This window comes from Phoxinus phoxinus, assembly GCF_949152265.1.
Source record: "Phoxinus phoxinus genome assembly, chromosome: 2".
Taxonomy (NCBI): Eukaryota; Metazoa; Chordata; class Actinopteri; order Cypriniformes; family Leuciscidae; genus Phoxinus; species Phoxinus phoxinus.
Genome location: NC_136877.1, coordinates 21,010,225 through 21,029,502, shown reverse-complemented (window position 1 = coordinate 21,029,502; position 19,278 = coordinate 21,010,225). Strand labels below are relative to the sequence as shown.

Below are 19,278 nucleotides of genomic sequence, written 5' to 3'. Positions count from 1 at the left end.
TTTCCAAGAGGCTTTGCTAAAACATTCTGATTGGTCCATGATTTCATCTCGGTCACTCACTGCATAAGAAAGCAATTATCTGGAAAGGGAAAGTATTTGTTTAGGATTGCAAAGAGAGTGAAGGGGACATATGGAGCAGATCATGAAAGTGAACCGCAATTAGCCTACAGAAGCCGTCACTTTTGTTCCTAAAACTTTACTAAAATTAAATGTCGATAACAGAATATACAGCAAGCTAATCTCAGGGCTCTAGGTCACAATCATATCCGTCAGGAAGGTACAACCATGGGTACAACTGTTGGGAAAACATTACTCATTGGATTCTACTGCCCCCTTTAGTATATGTGTGGGTACGGCAGCTATCTTCTTGGCTGCATCCGAAATAGCATCCCTACTATATGGGCGAAAAACAGCATGTGACAAAACTTTAGTCACAAAAGAAGTAGCCTATGTCCGAATTCACAGTAGCCTACTCATAAAATAGTCGGCAAAAAGTACCCGAATGAATGACTTACTTTTTCTGGCGCGATTCTGAAGTGCATAGCCTACTTTATCCCATGAGGCCACGGGAGAGAATTTATGAAAGGCAGTGAAGCGACACAACAGACGCTGGTGGGTCACATGATAATGACGAATGTAGTACGTCCAGATTGCATTCATGCTACACACATTCTAAAGCCTGTATAAAAAAATAATAATAAAAAATTCTATATAGAACATACTTTTTTTTAGAGGTCATGAAGAAATGACTTATTTAGAACAAATAGGCCTACCTACTAAGACAGTATGCGATTTCATACGCAGCCTTTCTTTCTCCTTTGCTGGTGTCCTGACATTTCATCCTATTCCTACCATAGACCATAAAAAAAAAAGATTCCTACGCATCAAATTGTACCAGGGCTTATTGGTAATTACAGGGCGCACATCAATATTTAATATTTATTTAAAAAATATTTGCATTGTTTTAAGAGTATAGGTTTAGGGAGGAATGGATGTTAGTAAAGCCTTAAGCCACATATGACGCTGGTAGCTCAGCCTGATAGGCAGCATTTTTCTTTGTCGAATTGTGCTACACTGTTTTAATGGGATGTAGCCAAAGGTAGGACAAGTCGATAGAACACCTGTTTGCAGAACTTTGGAGTCCAATAAAGGATAATGAAGTTATATAGCATTTTTCTAAATCTATCCTATTCATTATGTCGACACTGTGTAATAATAATATGTATTTTTAGCTACAATTACCAGCAACTGCTATATTTGGAAGAGCATGCACAACACTACAATGTGTCCATCACACAGGCTGAAAATTGGATTGATATAATCTTCAGGTCGTTTACTGAGGTCAGCAGTGGCATGGTGCACAGCAGAAGAGAAGATTATAACTGTAACTCAGTTCTGCATAGGCCGTGATGGTCGTACTTGCTGCCCATATTTGGATTTATTTCTTGGCAGATTTGCAAATAACAAGGAATAATTGATCACACTGATTTTTGCATATGGTTAGTGTTTCCATCGAGAGGACTTGCACCGAGTTATGGAAATGAGCAATCAGACATCACTTTGCCAGTTAGAGTAGGTAAGTCAAATCCAGTGCTTAGTTAATTCGTTAAGTAATTGGTGATGCTAGACTGCGGTTTTTAACACTGACAACAACAATACTCAAATTAATCGTACATTATATACATTTAAAAAGGGTTGCAAATCTAGATAATGAATGCCATTGGTTGTTGTTTGTACTACTGTCAGCTTTTTTTTACTTTTTCTCAATTAAATTGGTTTACTTGTTCATTTCTGTATTTCAGCTGTGATGGTCAGAGTAAACTCAAGTAGCAGCACAGACATACTTGGATAATCCCATTTAAAGTCCCGTAAGTTTCATATGGACTCTGTTTTGATTAAGATACCCAGTATAATTGTATGACATACAGTAATGGTTGTATTTTTGGGTGAACATGATAATAGTAGTTTTATTTTTGATAATGCTGAAGTGACCAGCCTAAGCATTACTGAATTATACTGTACTCTTAACAGGATTTCAGCAATCCTCTCCCTTCAAATCCTACACCACTAGTAATAACCAACACAATTGTAGATTTAATCTTATGCACTTTCTTCATTAATGTAGTTTTGCTGTTCTGAAAGCATTTTTACCACATACAATGCTAATTACTGCATATAATTTTTTTTTTTTTGCAAACAGATGTATCAATTTTACCAGTTTACCTATGTTTTTTTTTTCTTAGTTTGCTGATGCTGATGGAATGATTGACATTAAGGGCATTTCTCATGTGACAGCGAAGGAGCTCCACTGTGTGCCAACCCACCAGCTGTGTTGCTGACCCGTTACTTTGCAATGCAACGGTCATCCAGTGCCTTTCACAGCTTACTTCCAGCATTGGCCACCAGAGGACTCCAGACCACTGACCAAAGCCCCCATTTCTCTAATAATCATAAACATACCTATTTATGTATCTGGCTACTGTGCTCCTCTGTAAGCCTTCTGTGCCTCTTCCCTGCCAGCTCTGCTGCCACTGTAAGGGTTGGGGTGGTGGGGCCTTGGTCATGTGACCCCCTCTTCACCAAAGCCCAGCCCGGCGTGGCTGCGCGGTTAGCTGTAGAGCACATCAACAAGGACCCCTTCCTCTCACAGGGCATCACGTTCGATTATGTCATCCTGGAGGAGGACTGTGAGACATCTCAGTCTTTTGCCCGTTTTCTTGGTTACTATAAACGGGCATCTGGGTTTATAGGTCCAGTTAACCCTGGCTACTGTGAAGCTGCCTCTCTCTTAGGAAAGAGTTGGAATAAGGCAGTGTTTTCCTGGTCTTGTATTGGAAATGAGCTGGATGACGCCCGCAGTCACCCTACGTTCGCCCGAACCATGCCCCTCCCCTCCCTTGTGCTGCTGAGCTTCATGCGCCACTTTAATTGGGCACATGTTGGCATCATTTCATCAGCTGAGGATGTCTGGGTGGAGGCGGGTTTAAGGCTGGCCAATGCCCTGCGTGGTCATGGAATGCCTGTTGGCATTGTGGCATCTGTTCGTAATGACCACACCAGCGTGCGTAATACCCTGGTCAAGGTCAAGAAAGTGGCGGAGCTTCGTTGTGAGTTTAAAACGCAGCTAATGTCAGATGATATTATGTACGGATAATGTATCTGCTCTCATGTTAAAGGAACACTCCGACTTTTTGGGACTTTAGCCTATTCACCTTATCCCCCAGAGTTAGATAAGTCCATACATACCTTTTTCATCTCCGTGCGTGCTATAAGTCTGTTTGACACACCCACCGCTAGCCTAGCTTAGCACAAAGACTGGATGTAAATGGTTGCAGCTAGCATACTAATCCAAATAAGTGACAAAATAACGCAAACATTTTCCTATTTACATGTTGTGATTTGTATAGTCACAGAGTGTACAAAAAACAAAGTCACATGAGACACAGACATATTTTAACCGTATAAATACTGGGAACTATATTCTCTGAAGGCGAAGCACTGCTACTTGGGCGGAGTGATAACCGCAGCACCTGAGACGCGCCGTGGTGAGGAGCAGAAAGTTAGTTCAGAGTTTGGGTAACAGAGTAAGCAATTTATAAATAGTAAAAGCGTAGTTTACAATCATGGATTTTCGCTGTATTGTATAGAACTGTGACAATAAACAGGGGAGACCAGGTAATACCATGATGTTTCATAGAATTCCAACTAAAAACGCTGACCGGATGAAGAAATGGCTACTTGCTCTGGATATTGATCAAAACACACCTAATGAGATTATCAAGGGACATTATGTTTGCTCGGTACATTTCACTGAGGACGACTATTTTCAAAAAATTGAATTTGCCACAAGGACTATGAAACGTGTGCTGAAGGATACAGCCATCCCATCGATATCACATACAGGACAAAGTGGAGCGGCTGCGGTAAGTGTTCCGTTATATTTTTTAAATGTTTAGCCTCACGTTACTGTAACAGTGCCATTAGCTAACTTAGATCTAATGTAACGTTAGTGACACTATTATATGAATAGGGTGGTAACTACTATTGCAGTTGTTTACGGGCTCCATGTATCCCCTGTAATGTTAGTATTGTTGCCTCGAACGCGCTCTGTCGTCCCAGTAACACTTGAGCGGAGCTAGAGTCACTCACGTGGTTTTGTTGACAGAAGAAACAACGGCGCGTCTCAGGTGCTGCGGTTATCACTCCGCCCAAGTAGCAGTGCTTCGCCTTCAGAGAATATAGTTCCCAGTATTTATACGGTTAAAATATGTCTGTGTCTCATGTGACTTTGTTTTTTGTACACTCTGTGACTATCCAAATCACAACATGTAAATAGGAAAATGTTTGTTTTATTTTGTCACTTATTTGGATTAGTATGCTAGCTGCAACCATTCACATCCAGTCTTTGTGCTAAGCTAGGCTAGCGGTGGGTGCGTCAAACAGACTTATAGCACGCACGGAGGTGAAAAAGGTATGTATGGACTTATCTAACTCTGGGGGATAAGGTGAATAGGCTAAAGTCCCAAAAAGTCGGAGTGTTCCTTTAAACTGTAACATTTACTATTGTTTTGGACAGACTAGCTCCATGTTATTTCATAATTACACTCCATATGAGTTTACTTCAAAACTTTGCTTTGATACAGATACTTTCTCAGTATTTACACTACTTTTCAAAAGGTCTCTAATGCTCACCAAGGGAGATATATCCAGCTGCAGACCCGCAGCACCACCAGTTTCAGAACCCCAGCGCCAGAACCCCAGCGCCAGAACCGGAAGTGAGGGGAGTTATTTACAATGAGACAAGCATGTAAACGATGACAGAATTTTCACTAATTTGAAGAATGTTAACCCTTTCACACGTAAGTTTAAAATTTTCTAATTGACCCCCCAGCGTGAGTTTTTCAAGGCGACCGTTATTTCGAATCTGTCACTTTATGGTTTCCATGGTGACGCGTCACTGCTTGTCACGTGACACAGCGCAACCACAACACAGCGCTGAATGAATGATGATCTGCTTTTATGTAATTTTTCCTTTTTTATTCTAAATATTCATTACTTTAACTTACATATTTGTTGAGTCTCTTTTCTGTCTCTGCTTACTGAAAAAGGTGTATACATTTGATAAGCTACCATTTACTAAACATTGAGGATTAGTCTACAATAACTACAAATTAATTTAATATATATTCCTTCTGGAGATTCCCGAATGTTTTGTTCAAATATTTGACTTGCTGTATCCACATTATAATATAGGATCTACAGATGTACACTACTCTGCATTGTGAAAAGCAGTGTCAAGGTCCAGCACACTTCTGAATGATTGGTGACAGTTTTCATAATTACTTTAACAATGGTATGTGTCACTTTACAATAGTTTGTGGCATTTTCTCTCATGCTAGTTTACAATTATTTGAAATACCTGATTGGTAAGTGTCAATTTTTGGTGCACAAACAACATACTCCTGCTTGTAAGTAGTACTTTAATAAGAACATTTTACTAAAATAGCTAAATAGTTTCTATATTCTTGTATAGTTACAAATGACAGCTTAACTGTCCTATATACAAATAGAAATAAATGTGTTATCATAACAACTGTATTTACAATATGTAGGTAAATACATTGTAAAAATTATTATAAAAAAAGAACCATAGTAAATATAAATGCATACAACGGACCACGATATTAAAAATATGGTGAAGCCCAATGTTTCTGTACCTTAATGTATCATTATAACATACGTATTAAGTATGACGTTTCGTGTGTAATAAAAGTATACCGTTTCGTGTCTAAGCAAATTACGCTCCAAAACGCGTTACTCGGTTTAGAACGTAAGCTCCGCACCTCACTTCCGGTTCTGGCGCTGGTGTTAGAACGTAAGCTCCGCCCCTACTTCCGGTTCTGGCGCTGGGGTTCTGAAACTGGTGGTGCTGCGGGTCTGCAGCTGGATACTATAGCACCAAGGCGGCATTTATTTGATCAGAAATACAATTAAAACGTTAATACTGGGAAACATTGTAATAAAAAAAGTTTTCTATTTTTACATATTTTAAAATATATTCCAGTAATGGTAAAGCTGAATTTTCAGCATCATTACTCCAGTCTTCAGTGCCACATTATCCTTCAGAAATCATTCTAATATGCTGATTTACTGCACAAGACACATTGCATTTTTTTTCCAGTATTCTTAGATTAATAGAAAGTTCAAAAGAACAACATTTTATACATTTGAAATAGAAATCTGTATATAATGTCACGTTTGTTCAATTTAATGCATCTTATGAATAAAACTATACATTTCTTTAAAAAAAAAAATCTTACTGACCCCAAACGTTTGAATGGTTGTGTAAAGTGAGGTCCAAATGTCTAAGACCACTAGAGAAATGCTTCTATTTATTTATTAAATTATTAATTTTTATATAAAACTTTTGATTTAATCAATTTTAGATTATAATTATAAAAATAAAATTTTGTCTGCAGTTTTACTGAAAAGAAGTTAACATGAAAACTTTGCTTCTGTCTTGATTAGCATTACCCTAAAAACAGTTTATCATAAAATTATTTGGGGGAAAAACATATATTCCGTGTAATCTCAGACAGTTGGATCCCACTGTATTTAAATTCAATGATATAAAATAATATACAATAAGATATTGCAAATGATTGCTTGTTTTCCACTGTGTGATTTGCTGATCCTGTCCTCTCTTCTTCTCAATGCTTTTGTTTGCAGTGGTCATCCTCGTTATGCACTCGGTGTTGGTTGGTGGAGGAGCCCAGAAGATGCTATTGGAGACAGCTCATGACATGCGGATGACCGACGGCTCGTTGGTGTTTATATCTTACGATACTCTCTTTTACAGTCTGCCCTACCATCACATTACCCATCCAGCCCTGCGCTACAACAGCAAGCTGCTACAAGCGTACGATGCCGTGCTCACCATCACTATTGAGTCTCCAAAGGAACAGTCTTTCTACCAAGCTTTTCAAAAGGCCCAGGAGCAAGGAGAGCTGCCCAGGCACCTTAAACCAGAGCAGGTACAAAGATGCTTTACAATGGGGTGTTAAATGGTTTCAAAACTATGCTAATAGCTAATGCAAAACCTTCACATTCTACAGGTGTCTCCATTGTTTGGCACCATCTACTCCTCCATCGTGTTCATGGCTCATGCTGTGCAAAGTGTCAGGGCTTCCGGTCAATGGATGTCTGGGGGGAACATCGCCCAAAATGCCCGAAACCTGCTATTCAAAGGTGTTAGCCTACAAGCAAACTCTTCTGACTTTGGCACGCTGGACTATGTGGTGCTGGACACAGATGGCTTTTCTTGGGAGTTGAAGCCTACACATCGTATAGAGATGCAGACAGATATGGTGCGCTTTCTGGGTCGGCCGATTCATTTTCCTCATGCGGGGCCACCGAAAACTGATTCCAGCTGCTGGTTTACACGTGGGATCATCTGCCGTGGAGGTGAGTGTGTATATACATGATACCGTGTTCACTATCACATCCAAATGCATGTATTTTATGTCATATGTAATAATCACCCTTTGTGTTACAGGTGTGAATCTTTTCAATATAGTTTTAATCTTCCTGTCTGGTTTTCTGTTCTTCTTCTTCTCGATTGGCTGTTCTTACTGCATCAGGTAGGCCTATTCATCAACTAATTATAACCTAAAATTGCCTCAAAGTTTGTTTTCAGAGTGTGTAGACTGCAACAGTTTCTTCACAATATTTCTAAACTTTCTCTATAGGCGTAAAATTAATAAGATCCGACTGGTACGGGGACCGAACAAAATTTTACTGACTTTAAATGACGTCACTTTCATCAACCCCTCCCTGAGCAATAAGGTCAGTGACACACACATGTGCACACAAACAAACAAACATTCACTTGCTCTGATGATTAATACTTTAACCCCCCCCAAAAAAACAGAAGCTGAGCTTGGATGACAGCAAGGCCAGTGACACGAGAATGAGCGCTTCAGAGCGAAGCCTCAAGTCTCCGTTTTCTAGCCAAACGCCAGCCACCCATGAAAATTCAAATATCGTCATTTTTGAGGTAAAAGAACAACTCTATAAGTTATCCAAAATGGCTGATTTTCTTTCTTACTTTAAAATGAATTCAAGATAGAGTGTTGATTTAACATTCTCAACCGAAATATCCCTCCCATGTCCACATAGACCATTTATGAAAACAAAGCTGCAAATACGAGTCGACTACATCTTTAGAAAGTGTCATAGTTACGATCCATGTTGTAACCATTAACCGTGACCGCCCACATTTACATATAAATGTGATTTCAGTATTCAGCAGCTTTTGAACAACCTTGTTTAACAACAGTGTGAACTACACTACCGTTTAAAAGTATAGGGTCAGTAAAATTATTATAAAAAATAAATTACTACTTTTTTTCAGCAAGGAAGCATTCTATTGTTCAAAAGTGACAGTAAAGGCATTTACATTGTTACAAAAAATGGATGATAATAATAAAGAAATGCTTCGGTATAATGCTTGTGCACCGGTATATTAGAATGATTTCCGAAGGATCACGCGACACCGAAGACTGGAGAAAATTCAGCTTTGCCATCATAGGAATAAATTACATTTTAGAATATAGAAAAATAGAAGAAAAAAAATTACCGACCCCAAAGTTTTGAACAGTATTATACATGGAGATTAGTCAATCACAAAAGAGGTCATTTACATATAGAAATCGTAAAAATCCATACGCCATTTTTTTCTAAGGGCCAGATGAATGGTGAAAAATGGTCATGTAAAACTAGATTATGACTTTGTGGAAAAAATTGTGGAATACTTGTAAGTCTTCTTTAATGTATACTACTTTGGACATTTACAATGCTTCTCATTTGTCAGGGTGATTGGGCATGGCTGAAACGGCTTCCGTTTGGAAACTTCCGGAGCATCACTCCTAATACCAGCGATGTTTTTGAACTGGTTGGTTTTGCCACTGATTTTACATAGTCAAACTTTAGGTGTAGTACTCCTTCTGTTGGTAGAACCACATTCTGTGTTCTCTGTTATTGATTATTACGAATAATCATACAATTGTTCTTTATACTCCAGATGAAAGATTTGAGGCACGAGAATATTAACACCTTTCTAGGCTTCTTCCACGACTGCGGAGTCTTTGCCATAGTAACAGAGTACTGTTCGCGTGGCAGCTTGGAAGATCTGTTGGTCAACGACGATGTCAAACTGGACTGGATGTTCAAGTCCTCTCTCATTCTGGACCTCATTAAGGTACTCTTACTAAGAATGTGATTAGTTGAATTGTTTTAATCAAGATTGCCTTGTAAAATATATCAACATTGAAATAAAGCAAGCACACATTTATAATGTCTTCTGAATTTATACCTAAATCATGTCACAAAAAGAGACAATGAATTATAATATTAATATTTTCTATATATATTTTCTATATATACATAATTATATGTATTTTATATATATATATATATATATATATATATATATATATATATATATATATATATATATATATATATATATAATCTAACGGGGCTTTCATTCCCGTTAGAAATCAAAAATGGCACTGCTGTGAATAAGGTCTATAATGTCTGACAGGAGAGGAAAGTTTGTTTTTCTGAGACGCGAGACTTTATTTTGTTACGAAAATAACAATAGAAAAATGACGCTGACATATAGCCTGACAACATCTCATCTGACCACAGATACTGAATCAGGACAATGCCTTTTTCTCAGGCACACTTTACTTAAACTGAGTATGACAGAAGAGTCAACAGCTTTCATGCACGTCTTTCAAAATAAAAGTCTTGATTCAGAAAAAAATAAATTTGTTTCTTTGACTGGACACTCCACGACTCACTTTTAGCTCACGACCCACCAGTTGAGATACACTGCTCTAGTGTGTACATTTTTGTTACATACTGTAAATTAATTTGCAGTTACATAACATGCATGCTTGTGTGTGTGTTTATGACTGGCATGCAGGGTATGAAATACCTACACCATAGGAACATTTGTCATGGGAGGCTTAAATCCAGGAACTGTGTGGTTGATGGGCGTTTTGTGCTCAAAATCACAGACTATGGCTACAATGAGGTGTTGGAATCTCAAAAGTTTCCTTATGTTGAACCGCCAGCTGAAGGTAAGGTTTATTGTGATTTTTTTGTTATTATTTATATGCATTTCCATATTCTTTTTATTCTACATAGCATGTTAATGTATATTTTTAACCCCAATAGTCCTGCTGTGGACCTCCCCTGAGATACTGAGAGGGTCCCACCCTGGTTTGTATGGCACTCACCATGGTGATGTGTACAGTTTCTCAATCATCATGCAAGAGGTGGTTATGCGAGGGCCTCCGTTCTGTATGCTGGAGCAGTCTTGTGATGGTAAATTTTTTTTTTTTTAGATGACACAGACACACAAATATGATGATCCCCTTTCAAGGGCCCCCTTAAATATAAAAGCTGCTGTATGTTATCATGCATAAATATATTATAAATGTAAAATATCTGGAAAATATTTGCTTTCAAATAATTTAACTGTATTAATGTGCAAGTTATAGTAATACTGTATCTGTACTGTAACTATTATTTGACTATATTGCTAGATTTTACAATGTGTAAGTCTTTAATATATCTGGATAATATAGAAATCATTCAGAAGCTCCGGAAGCCTCCTCCATTATGCCGGCCCATCGTGTCTGCGGACCACGCTCCGATGGAGTGTATTCAGCTTATGAAGAATTGCTGGAACGAACAGCCAGAGAAAAGACCCACATTTGAAGAAATCTTTGACCAGGTGAACATCAGAAACACTGCCAAACCATCACCGTAAAGTCAAATGATATTATTCCTATTCTCTCATAGAAATCAATAGTTCTGAAAAAAATAAATCCAGCTAAAAACCAGCAGCGGTGGTTGCCAGAAATTCAATGTATAAAAAATGCTTTGACAGTACTTCTAGTATGGCATGTATATTTTACAACTAATCATATATTTCATTAAGTGAAATAATGTCAATACTCTCTAACCTACTTACCAGAATCTCTTTTTTTTTTTTACCTTAAAAAATGTTCCCATAACCACCATAGTTATACAGGTGGTAAAATAGAATCAGAGTTAATAAGTCGTCTGTCCATAAAATACTCGTACAACATCAGGGTAACACACAACACTAAAAGAAGGCCATAAACATTAACTAAACTAAATGAAATATTACACAAATTATATGTAATCATTTATGTAATGTCACATAGGAATGTCTGGGAATATCCTTTTGTTTTTCACTGAAAAATTACATGGTTTTATACTTCCAAAGTTTTTACTTCCAAAAACAATAAATGTGATAGTATTTTACAGTGAAATTACATATGATGCAATGTTCAACATTTTTTATATGGTAAGTTAACTTCCAGTAACAGTTTTTACTGTAGCATTTTTTCCTTTAAAATTACAAACATTTTTACAGAGCAATTATTAAAGGTTATAAGATTAAAACCAGAGATTCCTGACATATTTCCCTAAATAACTAAGCAATGGAGACAAATAGCAGAATGCTTTGGTAAGCTGTTGGGATCACTTTAGAGCTCAGTATTCTTATATTCTCTGCCTTTCTCTGTATCCCTCTTATCTCTCTACAGTTCAAGAATGTTAATAAAGGGAAAAAGACCAACATCATAGACTCCATGTTGCGAATGTTGGAGCAGTATTCCTCCAATCTGGAGGAGTTGATCAGGGAAAGGACAGAGGAGCTGGAAATAGAGAAACAAAAGACTGAGAAACTCCTGACACAAATGTTGCCCCCGTAAGCGACCCATACACAGTCACAGTAATGGCTTTACCATCACACTAAGAAATCATTTTATTACCCTTATTTGAGTAAACATGTGCAGTTTTAAAGTGTCTTTTGTTCTCGTTACCTAATCCTCTGTAGGTCAGTGGCAGAGGCTCTGAAGCTGGGCACTACAGTTGAACCCGAGCATTTTGACAGTGTCAGTCTCTATTTCAGTGATATTGTTGGCTTCACCACAATCTCAGCCAACAGTGAGCCTATTGAGGTGGTTGACCTCCTCAATGACCTTTACACGACATTTGACGCTGTAATCGGCAATCATGATGTCTATAAGGTAACTTGCATTTATTAAATAGCTTTTTTTTATTGTTTAAGCAAATGTGTTTGCTTCCACAGAGATTTTATTTGTTTTGTTGTAAGCATGTAACATTGTTGTGATGAATATCATAATCTTTCAATTTACTATGTCTCTGTCTCCAATGCGTGCAGGTGGAGACCATTGGTGATGCTTACATGGTGGCATCAGGTGTCCCCGTGCCCAATGGAAACCGACATGCTGCCGAGATTGCAAACATGGCCCTGGACATCCTGAGTGCTGTTGGTACCTTCAAAATGAGGCATATGCCTGATGTACCGGTCCGCATCCGAATAGGACTTCACTCAGGTGCCATTTGGTTTCGGATGAAATGTAAAAAATGTTGAACATTTCATTTATGTTATGTATGCTTTCTTATTAGGTCCCTGTGTGGCTGGTGTAGTGGGTTTGACCATGCCGCGGTACTGTCTGTTCGGGGACACGGTTACCACTGCTTCTAGAATGGAGTCTACTGGATTGCGTAAGCATGTGAAACTTAGACTGTTTAAAATTTCTAAGAACGCAAAGATCGGACTTGCCAGGCTACCTTAAAAGAACGAGCTCGGAAGGACACAAGGACACAGAATGCATCTTTGTGAGAATTGAGATGCGCTGTGATCTTGTTGCTCATCTGTCCATTCAGCACACATTAGGCAGTGGGACAACACTATCCAATGCAAAATGAATAAAACATAACATCACAGATGTCATAACCTATTAAAATATGTACTTACATTATTGTTATTGTTTGACATCTTTTTTAATTTACATCAGAATTTGTATAAATGAGTGTGTATATTTAATGTTACGCTTTGTCAACTTTAAGATTCTTTTAAATATGCCAATTAAAAAGTACTACAGGCTTTCTCTAGGTATTTATAACTTTATTAAAATGATGCCAGATAAAATGACAAATGTTTTCTTTCACGAACCATCACGTATTTACAAGCTTTCAGCGGGAATCTCTCATGTGAGAACCATGAGAACAAGCTTACCGGCTTCCGTACGTCGTCTGCCCACAATGACTTCTGGGATTTTTAACTGTTCAATTCTCTTAAGTCTGCACTCAATGCATTCTCGATATCAAGAACACATCTGGGTACTTTCATGCATTCTCTGTTCTTGCACTCTATTGGAATTGAACTTAGACTGTGGATGATGATGTAGTACACGAACACAAGGACGCAAGAATGCTTATAGAGTTAGTTGGGGGGGGGACGGGTGCTACCACAGAAACCGAAAATTCTCGGGACAGCAGCATGTGTCCAAATTTTAATCTTAACCGTTCTATTTCATCAGAAACTATCTGAAAACAGGGCTTTAAGTGTAAAATACCGAACTTGTCCTTTAACATATCTATAATCAATGAAATTCAGTGACTGTCTTCAATTGTATAATTTGCTTTGCCTGGCAAGGAAATTGTTCTTAAAGTGCTAATAAAAAAAAAAAAGAGACACTTAAAGTTTGTTTGTTTGCAGCGTACAGAATCCATGTCCATTCCAGTACAGTGAATATCCTGATGGAGATGAAATTGGGGTACAAAGTAGAGCTGAGAGCCAGAACAGAACTCAAGGTGAGTTCATCTGTAGGACAAACAAAACATTTCATATACTTTGTCTCACAATTACTTGTTTATACACTACTTCAAAAGTTTGGGGTCAGTTTTTTATTTTTTTTATAAATTAATATTTTTATTTAGCAGGGACACATTAAATTGATCAATTGACAGTAAAGACATTTACAATGTTACAAAAGATTTTTATTTTAAATAAATGCTGTTCTTTTGAACTTTCTATTTATCAAAAAGGCCTGTAAATGTTTTCTTGCAGCGGCACAACTGTTTTCAACATTGATTAGAAATGTTTCTTGAGCATCAAATCATCATATTAGAATGATTTCTAATGTGGAATCATGTGACACTGAAGACTGAAATAATGATTCTGAAAATTCAGCTTTGCCATCACAGGAATAAATTACATTTTAAAATATATTGAAATAGAAAATACTAGCTATTTTTTAAATTGTAATAATATTTCACAGTATTACTGTTTTTTGCTGTGCTTTAAATCAAATAACTGCAGCCTTAGTGAGCATAAGAGACTTCTTTCAAGAACATTTAAAAAATATTACTAATCAAAACTTTTGAATGGTAGTGTAACCATGCTACAATGGTTCGGTGATGGTAAAACCGTGTAAATATGTAGTTGTTGTAAATCAGGCATTAATTAAATTATGCATTTTTTCCAAAATGGCAGTATAATGTGCCAGAAACTAATAGTGATATTAAGGTTTGTCTCCAAATGCAGTAAATTCTCTTACTTTTCTTTTACTAGTGCCATGCAACAAGTAAAACTAATTCTTGAATGATCCAGTTGATGGGTTTAGATCGACAGGTCATCTGAATGGATTGGATTTGCTCTGTTCTCCACAGGGCAAGGGCATAGAAGAAACCTACTGGCTCATCGGGAGGGAAAGCTTCACCAAACCGCTCCCTGTGCCGCCCGCAGTCAAGTCAGGGTAAGCGGAGGCCTTTCCGTGGCCTGTGTCCTGCAGTGTGTGTGTGTGTGTCTTCTGTTTATTTTCTCCAATGTATTTTTCAGGCAAATGGCTCATGGCTTGCAGATGGAGGAGATAGCCGCATACAAGAAGCGGAAAGCAGAAGCACAGCTTGCAAAGAAGAAAAACTGAGGTAATGTTATGCATGGAGAATGTATAACATTACTCAATGTGGCACCGGGAGTTGAGGGAGGTGGGGAGGACGTAAGGACAGGGGGTAAAGAGTCACTGTGGGAAGCTATTGCCAATTTTTCCCATTTTGGCTGGGATCATTCTCCAATCATACACAAGACTCAGTTCTTCTACTTTCAAGTTATGTTTCTCAGATGATACTACATTATCCTACTGCTTTATCTTTCCACTATTTAAAAAAAAAATCTGTTCATTTCTGCAATTGTCAGTTTATACATTTGTACATTAAGTTTTTTAATGTAAAGTTGACTTTTAATGTAGTAGATTTTTACCAAAGTAACCCTTAAATCAAAATGAAATTGTCTGTGTGTGTGATTTGGTGATGTCATCATGTCTGGTAACTTTGTACACCCTCATAGATATTTTTGGTCTTAAAGATTTGTGACTTGCCTAAGATAGTAGTTATTAAAGCTCTCTCCTTCCAGATTGGATGGCACTCTTCAGATATGGATAGCCGGCTTTTCATAATGGATCGTCGGCTATGTTTGGCATGCTGTTATGTTTCTGTTTGTGTGTTCTGTCTATACTCTGTGTTCTCAGTGTTTCATGTAACATGTTTTAAACATAGACCAAAACAAAGTATATATTATATATACATATTCACAAGTTACAGTGTCCACAGTGCTTTTCCAAGTGATAAATGTAATGTTTTTTGTTTTTTTTTGCATTATTGTTAATTTGTTAACTAATGTAGATAATCGAAGCCCCCCTGTAGTCAATCATTTTATCACTTAAACCCCATATCTTTGATCAACAAAATGACATACATGTTTTCTTTTTCTTATGCCTTAAAATAGCTTGAATGTAACTCATTTAGTATACACGGTTTTATGAATATGCAAATTAGCCCCGCCTCCATTCACTCATACCAGCTCAGAGATCCACTCGTTGATTGTCACACGTTGACGTGATTGGTTACAAGGTAGTTTGTGAAACACCAGCGATTTCAACTGCATTTTTGAGACTGCCTTTGGTTCACTGCAGTTTTAAGGAGAAAATACATACTTGACTTATGACTTTGCACATGGTTTGTCTTAAAGCGTTAAAAACACTACATAGACATATAAACCACTTTAAAAACTTGATTTTCACCACAGGGGGACTTTAATGTTAACAAATTAAACCACTTTTTATATATAACAGATATATAACAGTTAAATGAAGTTGATATTAATGTATTCTTAAATATACTTTTCTCTTTCTGTTGTTTTTGTGGAGCAAAAGTTTTTGACGGACAGTCAAAAACATGTGATGTCATTTGGTGATGTATTAGATACACTAAGGTGCGATCCTTCTTTGTTTTTCTATCTTACAGAATTGATTCCAAAGATTTTAAGATGATGCTTAAGAAGGCGGTGAAGAAGATCTCCACTGTGCGTCAGGTGGCTCAGCTCACCCTAGCCGATGAGGGCAATGTCTTGATCCACCATCACTGATGACCTTTTACCTTTGCCTTTTTGAACCCACACCTGTACGCAGAATGAAATGGAATGTGAAGAAATGGAAATCAAGTTAAAAGAGCACCAAAACATTCTTTGCTTGTTTTCTGTCTGTTTTTCGTTTATGAAGCAAGCTTGAGTGTACAGTTTACTGAACGGGGACTTCTCTTAGTTATGGTAGAAAGTCAGACTTTTTGGTAAAACCAATGACCGAAGTGGGCCGTGTTGCCGTTACTGTACAATTCCAACCGTCGGGAGTACCTGCACTTTTTTTTCTTCTCATTAGAACATTAGAATATTTGCTTTGAAGAAGCTTTCAACATATCGAACTATATTGAACTTATATAAAACTTTAATTTGGAGTCTTGGTGGTTCACCTCACTTGTACATGTACAGCTGTAGGAAACACAAGATACATTTCTGTCCCATTTTTCTATTCTCTACATGAACAACCTTTATTAAATAATTTTATTTCTTTAACCTTTATTAAACAAAGTCTCACAAGAAGCTAAATTTACCCTGTGGGAATCCACCACTCAGCGAGAGAATGGCGTCAGGTCCGGCTCAAAGACTTCACACATAACAAATCAATTCACACCATTCACTCTCAGATTATCCCTCTTAGAAAACATGTCTGTGACTGAAGAAAATAGTAAATACAGTATTGAGATAAACTAGAAAAGCCCACATAATTGTGCTACCTACCAGTATTAATATGGTGCATATGGCCCTGTGATGATTTGAATATTATAATATTAGATAGTACAAGTGTTCATGATCCAGGGAATAACTACTGTGGCAATTTAAATGATAGGAGTTTTTTTTAAAAAGTCTTTTCTACATAGATGGTCAGTTAGCATCTATAATAATAGGATAACCATGAAAACCAGGTGAGACAGAATATCAAAATATGTATTACAATGCATGAATCCATATTGTGGTTTTAGAAGCAGGATTAGTGTATGTATACCGCTAAAAAGTTTTGTGTTGGTGAGATTTTTTTAATGAATACAAATAGTAATATTAAGAAATATTATTACAAACTGTTTTCTGTTTTAAATAATAGTCTTCAGTGTCACATGATCCTTCAGAAATCATTCTAATATGCTGATTTGCTGCTCAAGGAACACTTATTATCAATGTTGAAACCAGTTGTGATGCTTCATAATCTTTAGGAAATATTTTATTTTCACTTTTCTTTGATGAATACAATGTAAAAAATAATAATAAAAAACCTGAATTTATTTGAAATGGAATAATAGTATACATAATTGTTAAAAAAAAAAAAAAAACTTTTCTGACCCCAAACTTGATTGGAAGTGTATGTGTACAAATACTACTATTTTATCAAAAAATATTTTATTGAAATAAATTCCACATGTACTTTAAAAATAAAAATAATATCTGAAAATATCAGGTGTCATTTGTTTAAAAATTTGCTATAGTTTAATACTGAATGTGCTAATGTGCGTGTACTATATTATAATGTCTTGAAATACTTTGCTGTAGTTGAGGAAATGCAGTATAACAGTGCCCTCTTGTTATGATGTCAGTAAACGCAGCAGATGGCGACCTACATTATCATGCCCTATGTGGATTATCCAGTACCGACTCTACATAAGACTGCAGAGCCACCAGGTCACCCCTAACCAGATTACCTTTTTTCAAAACCTGTGGCACAAAATGTACAGTGAAAAAACTTTCTAATGAAAATGAAATCATCATGCCAACTGGCCATCAGTTAAACAGACAATCAAAATTGATCCTCACATCTATTTCACCAAAACACATTTCAATTTGTTATTGTCCTTACAGTAGTTCCACGTGAGTGAACCAAGTAATTATTTCACAATAATTTCTCAGCAGGTCAAACAGGGTATCAGAGTTAAATGTTTCATCGTGTGAATGAGTCATTTTGGCAGTGGAACGGTTTTTAAATTGAATAACAAAAGGTATTAATAATGTAATTTATAGAATATAAAGTTAATATTAATTAATCCCTAAAATAAAAATATATAGCCTATATATTAAACAGCACTGGGTGACTGAATTTCTAGGCTATTAGTCTTGTGTTTTGCACATGCATTGTTTCACTGAATTGGCCACATGTGATAATTTTCATTTCACTTTATTAAATATGGTTAGAAGTGTTTGCCACTGCAAGGCCGGTCAGCTGTCTTTCCTGTCTCCCTGTAGCACTGTTTTAGGTGTCATACATAAAGGACATTGCAGTTTATTGCTCTTGCCACATCTACAGTCCTCATGCTTCCCAATGGCATGTTCACACAAATGTGCAGCGACCCTGGCTATCTTTCTTCTGGTGTTTTTCAGAGTCAGTAGAAAGGTATCTTTATAAGTTATTGGACATGTAATGCTAGTGTCATGTAGTGTCTTAAGGACTGTTGCAAGGTGCATGTGGATATGGTTAATTGAACAAGCATGCAAAAACATTGTTCAAACCCTTTTCAATAAAGATATGGATTTCCTAAAATTAGCTTGCCTCAATTTTTTTAATATAACTTTTCTTATAAACATGTTTACTCCTGATCATTGTAAAAAGACGTTTCTTTTTTGCTGAGTCTATATAATATAATAATTGTAATTGATAGCAATATCTAAAGGCTAGTAGAAAGTCAGAATATGAATTATCCAAACAATGCCATTTATACTAAACAATCTTAATGATTAGGTATTGATTTTTTGTTATGAAACTATCATGAAACTTTACTATTATTAATATCTCTGCCTGACTGACAGTTTTGATTTTTGATATTCAAGATGAAGATGTTACGAATATATTTCCCACAGAAAATGTGAAGCAATTTAAATTTACAAGAATATTCTCTCAACGCACACTTACAAAACACCTTTAATTGGCAGTGCTATACTGTAGGTAATGTAACACGAGTGGCTTGCAAGTTACATTACAAATCCGC

The 19,278-nt window shown here is 36.7% G+C and overlaps 1 protein-coding gene across 2 annotated transcripts; it reads left to right on the top strand.

Moving 5' to 3' along the window:
• The first annotated feature begins 1,358 nt into the window (after positions 1-1,358).
• gc2 (guanylyl cyclase 2) lies at positions 1,359-18,829 on the top strand. 2 transcript variants are annotated; one of them, XM_079594849.1, is made up of 21 exons: positions 1,364-1,576; positions 1,803-1,868; positions 2,244-3,107; positions 6,730-7,034; positions 7,116-7,464; positions 7,556-7,640; positions 7,749-7,845; positions 7,931-8,056; positions 8,873-8,953; positions 9,083-9,259; positions 9,992-10,148; positions 10,246-10,395; positions 10,659-10,807; positions 11,649-11,812; positions 11,942-12,134; positions 12,290-12,464; positions 12,538-12,636; positions 13,634-13,728; positions 14,587-14,672; positions 14,756-14,844; positions 16,219-18,829. In XM_079594849.1, the coding sequence occupies exons 3-20, from the start codon at positions 2,354-2,356 to the stop codon at positions 14,841-14,843; spliced, it is 3,330 nt and encodes a 1,109-aa protein (XP_079450975.1). In that variant the 5' UTR covers positions 1,364-1,576; positions 1,803-1,868; positions 2,244-2,353; the 3' UTR covers position 14,844; positions 16,219-18,829. The 2 variants fall into 2 exon arrangements, with proteins under 2 accessions (XP_079450974.1, XP_079450975.1); XM_079594848.1 differs by lacking the exon at positions 14,756-14,844 and having other exon boundaries at positions 1,359-1,576.
• Positions 18,830-19,278: the final 449 nt, after the last annotated feature.

What these genes read in the sequence shown, in the direction of transcription:
- gc2 (XM_079594848.1), top strand. Translation starts at nt 2,354, where the DNA reads ATGCAACGGTCATCCAGTGCCTTTCACAGCTTACTTCCAGCATTGGCC. An exon ending in CCAGCGATGTTTTTGAACTG is followed by an intron (nt 8,954 to 9,082) that starts GTTGGTTTTGCC and finishes TTTATACTCCAG; the next exon opens with ATGAAAGATTTGAGGCACGA. An exon ending in CCGAATAGGACTTCACTCAG is followed by an intron (nt 12,465 to 12,537) that starts GTGCCATTTGGT and finishes CTTTCTTATTAG; the next exon opens with GTCCCTGTGTGGCTGGTGTA.